At 38.5% G+C, this 9678-nt stretch overlaps 1 protein-coding gene across 1 annotated transcript; it reads right to left on the bottom strand.

Moving 5' to 3' along the window:
* Positions 1–1187: 1187 nt before the first annotated feature.
* Positions 1188–3214, bottom strand: LOC114561851 (granzyme B-like). The gene is made up of 5 exons (XM_028587979.1): positions 3126–3214; positions 2747–2906; positions 2386–2518; positions 1983–2204; positions 1188–1875 (listed from the first exon to the last, which is right to left on the bottom strand). The coding sequence occupies exons 1-5, from the start codon at positions 3181–3183 to the stop codon at positions 1744–1746; spliced, it is 705 nt and encodes a 234-aa protein (XP_028443780.1). The 5' UTR covers positions 3184–3214; the 3' UTR covers positions 1188–1743.
* Between the last annotated feature and the right edge of the window lie 6464 nt (positions 3215–9678).

Genomic DNA, 9678 nt, shown 5'->3' with positions numbered 1-9678 from the left:
CCACCGTGGCACGTGTGCGTACGTGTGCACTATTGTACCGGCTCATAGAGGTCTTCTAAAAGAGCCAGATCTGCCATTGCTGATAAGTGATCAACTGATGACTTCTCCTTCTCCTGTTAAACTGATTATATGCTGCACTGCAAGGCCACGCTGACTCAGAAACTTGCGAACACGAGTTCAGACCAGACGTGAGATTTGATCGCAGCCTACGCTCACGTCCAAATTAATAAATGCCGAGCTTTGCGTAGGAATCGGCGTACGCCCGTCGTACGCCTGTTTTAGGTCGTACGCACGTTTCATAAATGAGGGCCATTCTCACGTCAAGTTCATTTTTTATACATCACGAAGTGTCCGTGAAAACCAGCGTACGCAAGCTTTTCGTGCGTACGCAACGTTTTACATGAGGCCCCAGGTATCTCAGACACCTGAGAATCAGCGTGCATGTTCCTGCACCCTTACCGTAGATTCTGTGTGCCCTGTCAATTTCGATGGTAGCCCTTTTCTGTAGCGATGGGATCCATTTTTGGCAACTGTTTTTGCAAAAATCCAACTGGGTCATCTTTCTCGCTGCCCTCCTTCAGTCCAGAAAGCAGTGGAGCGAGGATCTAGGGGCCATTAGAACTACATCTAAAGATGATTGCAAATTGGCTTAAACATTGAGTCATAGTGGTTGCTATGTGATATTTTTCACTACTAAAATTTTCCAAATGGGATTTCAGCATGAATTATGTATGTGCATGCACATGTTGCCTGTATGTTTATGTTCAATAATGCGATCACTAATAAGGTCATGTAAACAATGGAAACTGCCTGATGGTGGTGCTAATGGCAAGCTTCTACTTAGTTGCTATGGTTTCTTCCACTTGTGAGCATCAATATGTTTAAGGCACAATGCAAATTAAAAAGTCATTATTTGGGATATCACAGATAAACAACCTATGTATCCAATTAACAGGTTTAATGATTTTACCTTCATAACAATTAGGAATGTAAAGATATGATAAGATAATATGGGAATCATCATACAGTACGTGTAGATCTCATTTTTTCTAGCTGCATGGATACACTTTGTTCACTAGGAGGCAGTGTTGTCTTTTTGTTGATTTAATTTACGCTCAAACAGAAATGTGTACAATGGCACTGAGAGAACAACAGTTTATTGTTCAAAAAGATGGTACAAAACAAACTTAAAGGATCCTGTGTTCTCATTTAATCAAGTCAAAAAGAATATACACAAAGCAGTAATGTAGATAATGCAGATACTGTTGTATTTATGAGCAGGATGACATAGAGTGTCTAAAGATATTACATTTATTAAACAGTATTGAGTCGATTATAAGCCTAATTAATGTGTGTCATGATTGTCTTGGATTAATGTAAGGTTTATTCAAATAAAGTTAATAATAATAAAATTCAAAGCCCCCTTCAGCAGAAGAAAACAGCTGTATGATGAAAAAAAGCCAAACATGTCACCTAAATGAACCGAATCACATTCATATATTTGACTCTTTTGACTCAGTTTCTCAAACAGAAAGTTATTTTGTATCATTTGGTAATATCAAAGTGAAGCAAATTTTAAATAAATCTGTGTAAAGTAAGCGAGTCCAGTCTTTGGTATAGTCTCATGGCTTTGGAATAAGTTGTAATTTTAGCATCTCAATTATCAGCTCTCCAATATTATACAAACATTCAATTCAAACGTTGTGATTTGGTCAATCGTTAGATAAATTGGAGCTTTCAATGTTAGTTCATAATCAAATCAATCCAGCTTCTGTAGTCAGGAATCTTAGCATAACTATATTTGTTTAGGTAACCTGAGGACACCACACCGTACGCCTTTCCATCTTCACAGACCAGTGGACCTCCGGAGTCTCCCTGGAAGTACATACACAGTATGAAGTGATTGCTTCAACAACAGTCAATTAATTATCATTGTTGCCCAACATTTTTTTTTGTCTATTTTATGTTACAAAAATACGTACATTACCAGGTCCAGTCTCTCCCTCAGTGCAGTATGATTTTTCCTTTTCACACTCCGTACTTATTGTTACATTGGCTTCCATGAGTACAAGAGACATGTGTTTTATGTGCTTGTCTGTTCTTCCCCAGCCAGAGACTATACATGATTTGGGCAGAGAGCCATCACCTTGGCCTGCAAGAGCAATAGGTTGCACATTTGTGCTGAAGTTTGCCTTGGAGCTCAACTTGAGGAACAGGGAGAGAGAAAAGTATATTTAAAAAATATAAACATCAATCTGTGAAGTATTTAAACACTCTTCTTGATCACTGCATTCAATAGAGCATTTGTAATGTGTAATTGTAAATTGGAAATAACAAATTTCTGCCAATAAGATGATTTCTAAGTATAATTATGTTTTATTTTACCTTAAGAAGCATTATGTCATTGCTCAAATCAGTTTCATCATAGTCTTTGTGTGGAAATGTTTGTACCACAGATGAACGCTGGATTCCATTACTGCTATAGACATTGTGAACTCCTAGTATGACTGTGTAGGAACTGAAACGACAAAATGAAGTGCAAAAAAGTTACCTGGGAGTAAGTTCTTTTTGTCAGAGCATTGTATTTATAAAATAGAAATATTAAAAGACTCAGATTTAGTTCACAATTCACTAATCCATGAAGCATATTTCCCAGACTTAATGTTTGAGATGGCTGTTGTTAGAATAAATCTTATCAAGAGTCCCAGAATTCCCAGTAAATAATCATAAAGTGTGTTAAACTGACCTGGCTTGGCAGTGGGCTGCAGTCATCACAAAATCCTCATTCAGAAGGAAGCCACCGCAGTTTTTTTTATTACCACTCGGCATGCGCTGCTCCAAAAGCACCATGTAGGGTCTGCTATGTGGCACAGCCTCCCGACCTCCAATTACTTCCCCTGTATGAACTGACAAAAAGTGCAGGTGTGACCAAAACTAAAAACTAAATGGACCAAACAAAAGTGATTAAAAGAAGAAGTGATTAAACAAGTTTATCTATCGTCATGCACTAAATGTCTCACAGTACTGATAGTGGAATGTAGTTTCTCATGTAATGTGGTATAAACCGCACGCTAAACTACAGCTATAAACAGGAAGGTATATAATGCCACAGAAACTTAACATACCTTGCCCATCAAGAGTCAGAGCAAGTATCAGTATTAGCAGTTGACAGTGGATAGACATGGTGAGATCACAGTCCAGCTGAGCTCCTGAAAAGCAGTGGCTCACATCACTGACAGGTTCAGTCTTTAAATGCTTCCTTGTATTAGGGTGGGTCGTCTGCATATGCAAATGATGTGGCTTTGAACCACATTCATGAGGGGACGTCTCTTTCCCCCCCAGAGCATGAAAAAAGTTGGATTTATGTAGTACAAGTCTTAAGTCTTTAGACAATGTTTAATTAAGTACATACGGTATGGTGCATGTGGTGTACATACACCATAGTATTGTATTGATGCCTCTGTGGTAACACACACAGCCATGAACATTTCTATTGGCATTTTGTGGCCAATGCTGTGGCTCCCTCAGAGGTCACACTACCCCACATGAAACAGTATTCTAATTTTATGATGTCATAATACAGTACATAAAATAGGTCTTGTGAAATGTGAGCTATATAAATACATATATATCATCCCAATGAATCCTGAATTGTGAAATAGGCCACAGTTAGTCAGTAAAACTGAAAAAGGTAGAAATCTACTGCGTAACAGTATAGGCCTATGTGGCGATTCTTTTTGGCAGGCTTTTTGGAGCTACTACAAAACCTGTTTACAGCCCAACTGTACAAAAGGCCGTCTATCAGCAGTGATTGTTAGAGTGTATGTTGGAGAATAGCGCACACACGCACTTCACACCGCGAAGTGGAAAAGGGAGAGAAAGAAAAAAGAAGTTGGAACAAAGAAATAAAATAAGTCCTCCAGAGGCCAGCCTCTGTTTCACCTCCTCAGCATGCATTTTCGTGCTAATCGAAACGCATCACCTGAGCGCTCATTTACCGCACCAACCTGAGCGCAATCCAGAGAGCAAGCCCGAGCCCGTGTAAAATTAATGGGCTCTTCAAAGATCTTCAGCTCTAGTTGCTACATCCCTCGACGGTGGCTCATTAATTTGAAATTGATTATGAACCACGGTCTCCTGGCTGAAAGTCCTGTTTTGTTTGACCCATCCACTGTCACAACCTGGGAACCAAGCAATTGGCCCATTCAAACAGGCTCATACTCCAAACAGGCACTGAACTATTTTGATAAATGTGAAATGCAGATCTGTAGTCTGGAGCCACTGGTTGTAGTACAGAAACTATCTACTGCTAATACTGCAGAAGGTTCCAGATGACATGGCTCTTGACTATAGCCAACAGAAGAAATCAAATGGTGAATGAAAAGTTCTTTCAAGTTCCCACAGAAGGTAGTTCAGAGCTTTCCCAATTACAAGGTCCTATAGTCTAGTCACAGCCCATGTACAGTAAGTCATATTCTACCAGTAAATTAAAATTTAAAGAAGCCAAATTAGGCATCTGAAGCCACAGCATGCACAGCTAGCCAGAGGGCACAACACTGTTTATTTTGTGACCATACTGAACACAAACATAAAAGATTTTACAGACCACATGGTAGATGCTAGCAAGTAAGAATTGATCAAAATTAGCAGGTGTTTTATATGCTTGGGACCCAAAAATATTGCAAGGATATGCAAGAGAAAGACTGATAAGATCAAGAAAGCATTTTTGCAAACATCACTGTCATAGAGAGAGACAGAGATGTAAGATCTGTAAGATATTTGTGGTCTACTGAGGACAACAACAGGAAGCCATTAGTTTGGCTCTTCGTACTAGCAGCCCCCTAGAGAAAGTTTCTAAAACAGTAACAAGAACATCCAAAAGTGGTAGAGACCATTAAAACTTTACTATACAGTATGTAAATGGCCTTGTCCCTAGTTCTCCACTCATTTTGCCCCAATAACAATGACAGCAAGGATTATCATGCTAGCTGCTGGCATGGGGTAGTCTCATTGGTATTAGATAATGCTAATGACACGGGTGACTTCTTCAGCATCTTTAGCTGACTTTTTAATAGTTCCAGCTGAATATACCAACAATCGCTGGTAGTTGAGCTGCTAGGCCCTGCTATGCCCTGCTACAGCCTATAACGCCCTTCAGTGCCCTGCTACACCTATGCCACTATATATGCCTAACCACTATTTCTAGTCATAGTTCCATTATCTTTATTGTGACTATAATTGCCACTGTTCATCACACCCCCAACCAGCACCGTCAGACACCACCTACCAATAGTCTGCGTCTGTTTCTTCCTAAAAGGAAGTTTTCCTCACCACTCAAGGTTTCTGCCTAAACGGGAGTTTTTCCTCACGACTGTCGCACTATATGCTTGCTCTTGGGGGAAATACTGGAATTGTTGGGTCTTTGTCTAGACCTACTCTCTGTAAAGTGTCTTTAGATAACTTTTTTTATGATTTGATACTATAAAGAAAATTGAACTGAATTGAGTGTAGTTGATATTAAAGTTTAATAGTATAATATATTATGTAGCTGATAAAATACCCCTTGCCTTTTGAAATGGTTACTATTGTAGGTAGGTAGCTAGTTTGGCGAACATGCGATAATTTGCAGCTTCCGTTAGAACAGATAAACTAACAGTTGAATCTATTCCTTACACTTTTGCTCTCATAAGAGCAACACTGTTTCACAGAAACAATTATGTTTGCTGATCTATGATCGGACAAACAGGGACTACAGATGTAAGTTAGCTTATAACTAACTGGTACAGTTAAAAGGCTGTGCACTGTCCTGTCAAATAAACAAATAATATACCATACATATATGCAAATAAATCCCTGTTTGAGGTAGGGGGTTTAGCGACCGCCTAATTGGATGGTGGGTTGTGTGGCAGTGTATTTATTATTTTGCATATATTTTGTGACAAATAACCTCTTTTGACATAAATACACCAACTTCCCCAAGGGACCAGTATTTTTTTTTGTTATTGATTAATCTATCGATTTATTGTGCTTTTTTAATGCGTCCCCTTTCTTTGGCCTGCATAAGCCGTAAGCCTTCCATTCCTGGTACTAGTTGATCAAAAGTCTCTTCCATTCATTGGAAATAAAATCTTTATTTGTTAGTGCAGCAGTGTCTGATTCTAGTTAATGCTGGGTCTTGTCTATCTAGGTGTTGCTTGGTCACATCCGTTTGAAATGCTCTTGCATTGTTTATCTTGTTTGTGATCCGCAGGAAGTATAGATTGATATAAACCATTTCCTCTGCCTGAGTTTTAGCTTAAAACAGCAGTAAAACACCCCTTTGGTCTATCATTCTTTGAGGTCTTAATTTGAGTCATGCATGTTCAAAGGCCAAAATAGGTCCTATGCTCTCCACTTTATTCAGTAATAAAGACCATTTAAGTATACAAATCAGTTTGTTGCAGTGACGGGGATGAATGAATGGCAATGGAGGGATCAAAGAGGAGTGTGGACTGAGAAAAGAAAAATGTGGAAGAGAAAAATGGGGCGAGAGATGCCAACCTGGTCTGGGATACTTTGGTTGAAATTGAATATTAGAGAAACAGCAGTGAGAATGGTGATGTCAGCCAGACTTGCATGCTGAGACTGGTTGTTGTAGGTGGAAATCACCGCACTGTGAATTCAGAGCATTAGAGGAAACCAAAGAATGAGTTTTAAGTCAAGGAAGGGACATAAATAGCATGAGGTGGTTTGATGCCAGAAAGGCCAAAGCAAATTGTGCTGTGGAACTGATATGAGTTCCAGTGCTGAGCAAGCTACTTGGAATGTGTAGCTTGTTAAGCTAACAGGAATTCTATATTAAACAAAGCTTCACTAGACTAAAGCTACCCCCCCCCCCAGAGAAATGTGGCAAGCTAAGCTACAGCAACATGGCAAAGGTAGTTTACAGCACCACATCAAAGCTGCCAATGTTTCTTTTCTTCTTTTTTTTTACATTGAACAAACTTAATTTTAACTCTATTATAGTTTTAGTTATTCTGTTTATTTATTTTATATTTAAGTCCATTTAGTTTCTGTATAATTCAGCCTTTAATTGTATTTGTCTTTTACCTACCTCATGGCTGCTGTAACACTTTAATTTCACTTTGAGATAAAGAGTGATAAAGTCTATCTATTTATTTATCTTTATGATAGGCAGTTTAAAGAGTCATATTTTTATTAGGCCCACTCTAGTAGCTATATTTACATAAGTTCCAAGAAAACTAATGTAATCTTTATTTATTAAAGGCAATCCAACTTCTCTTTTAACCCTTCATTATCATCTAGTATCTGGAACAGGTAGGGGCTGAGGGTTGGCTGGAGTTCAGGGCCTTCCTTCCTCTACACTGTCTACACATTCTTTTTGGCATTTGCCCAGCTTTGCGCACTCATTTTATTTCCAATTTACAAGAAGTAAAGATGAATATCTCTAACCACATCCTCTTCCTCGAGTTTTGAAGACCATGACAACCCAAGTTTGATATTAGTAATCAGAGGTGCAGTGCAATGCGCCCCTCTGTGCTTCTGTTGGAGCAGTCGCGCAGTCATAGTCTAATAAGCACGGTGTCTTTCCCCCGGCTCAGATTGGTTAAATCAAAGGTAAACAAAAGATGCGCTATACTTAACAACCTAATTGGAATTAAAACGACTGCAACGATAGAACAAAATAGGAAAATTAGATGTGGACTATTAAATATTAGATCTCTGTCTTCTAAAGCAGTATTGGTAAACGATTTGATATCAGATAATAAAATGTATTTATTTTGTCTTACTGAAACCTGGCTGGGCCATGAAGAATATGTTAGTCTAAATGAAGCCACTCCTCCCAGTCATATTAATAATCAAATTCCTAGAGGCTCAGGCCGAGGAGGGGGAGTTGCAGCCATCTTTGATTCAAGCCTGTTAATTAATCCTAAACCTAAACTAAATTATAACTCGTTTGAGAGTCTTGTTCTTAATCTTCAACATCCAAAATGGAAAACATTACAGCCAATTATATTCGTTGTTATTTACAGGGCTCCAGGTCCGTATTCTGAATTCTTATCTGAATTCTCAGAGTTTTTATCATGTTTAGTCCTTAAATCAGACAAAGTACTTATTGTAGGTGATTTTAATATCCATGTGGACGTTGACAATGATAGCCTTAGTACTGCTTTCAATTGGTTTCAGTCAGAGTGTGCACAAGGCGACGCACTGTTTTAACCACACCCCTCGACCTTGTGCTGGCATATGGTATTGAAATTGAGGATTTAATAATATTTCCGCACAATTCGGTATTATCAGATCATTCTTTAATTACTTTTGAATTCTTACTACCTGACTATACTAAATTAGATAAAAGCTTCTACACTAGATGCCTATCTGACAGTGCTATAGCTAAATTTAAGGAAGATATTCCAACAGCATTTGACTCTATGTCATGCCTTAACATAACAGAGGACCTTTATGTTAACCTCAGTCCCTCTCAAACTGATACATTTGTAGACAGTGCTACGACCTGCCTACGGACGACTTTAGACTCTGTTGCTCCCCTCAAAAAGAAGATGATGAAGCAAAGGAAACTAGCACCTTGGTATAACTCCCAAACTTGCAAATTAAAACAAATCTCGCGAAACCTCGAAAGTAAATGGCGTTCCACCAAAGTGGAAGAATCTAGTTTGGATTGGCAAGAAAGTCTCAAAACCTATAGGAAGGCCCTAAGAAAGGCCAGATCAGACTATTACTCATCACTAATAGAAGAAAATAAGAACAACCCAAGGTTTCTTTTCAGCACTGTAGCCAGGCTGACAGATAGTCACAGCTCTACTGAGCCATCTATTCCTCTGAGTAGTGATGACTTCATGAGCTTCTTTAATGATAAAATTATAACAATTAGAGATAAAATGTATCACCTTTTGCCCTCAACTTCTAACAGTTCACCTTTAAATGCAGGACCGCTAGAAAGAATGACTATTCCCGACATATTAGACTGCTTTTATCCTATAGACCTTCAACAATTAATGTTAAAGATATCCTCAGCTAAGCCATCTACCTGTCTCTTAGACCCCATCCCAACGAGACTACTCAAAGAAGCGTTACCCGTGGTTAACACTTCATTACTAGATATGATCAATATGTCCTTATTAACAGGTTATGTACCCAGTCATTTAAAATAGCTGTGATAAAACCTCTTCTGAAAAAACCCACTATCGATCCTGAGGTCTTGCAAACTATAGACCTATATCTAATCTTCCCTTTCTATCCAAGATCCTTGAGAAGGTAGTTGCTAATCAGTTAAGTGATTTTCTACATAACAATAGTTTATTTGATGACTTTCAGTCAGGATTTAGAATGCCTCATAGCACAGACTGGTGAAAATTACTAACGACCTTCTAACTGCTGCAGACAAAGGACTTGTCTCCATTCTTGTTTTACTAGATCTTAGTGCTGCATTTGTCACTATTGACCATACAATCCTGTTACAGAGATTGGAACATTTAGTTGGCATTAAAGGAATCACTCTAAGATGGTTTAAGTCCTATTTCTCTGATCGATCTCAATTTGTTAATGTTAATGATAAATCCTCCAAGTACGCTAAAGTTAGCTATGGCGTTCCACAAGGCTCAGTGCTTGGACCAATTCTATTCTCCTTATATATGCTTCCTCTTGGTAATATTATTA

This window comes from Perca flavescens, chromosome 9 (assembly GCF_004354835.1).
Source record: "Perca flavescens isolate YP-PL-M2 chromosome 9, PFLA_1.0, whole genome shotgun sequence".
Taxonomy (NCBI): domain Eukaryota; kingdom Metazoa; phylum Chordata; class Actinopteri; order Perciformes; family Percidae; genus Perca; species Perca flavescens.
The sequence above is the reverse complement of the archived record's forward strand: the minus strand, read 5'-3'. Positions and strand labels throughout refer to the sequence as shown.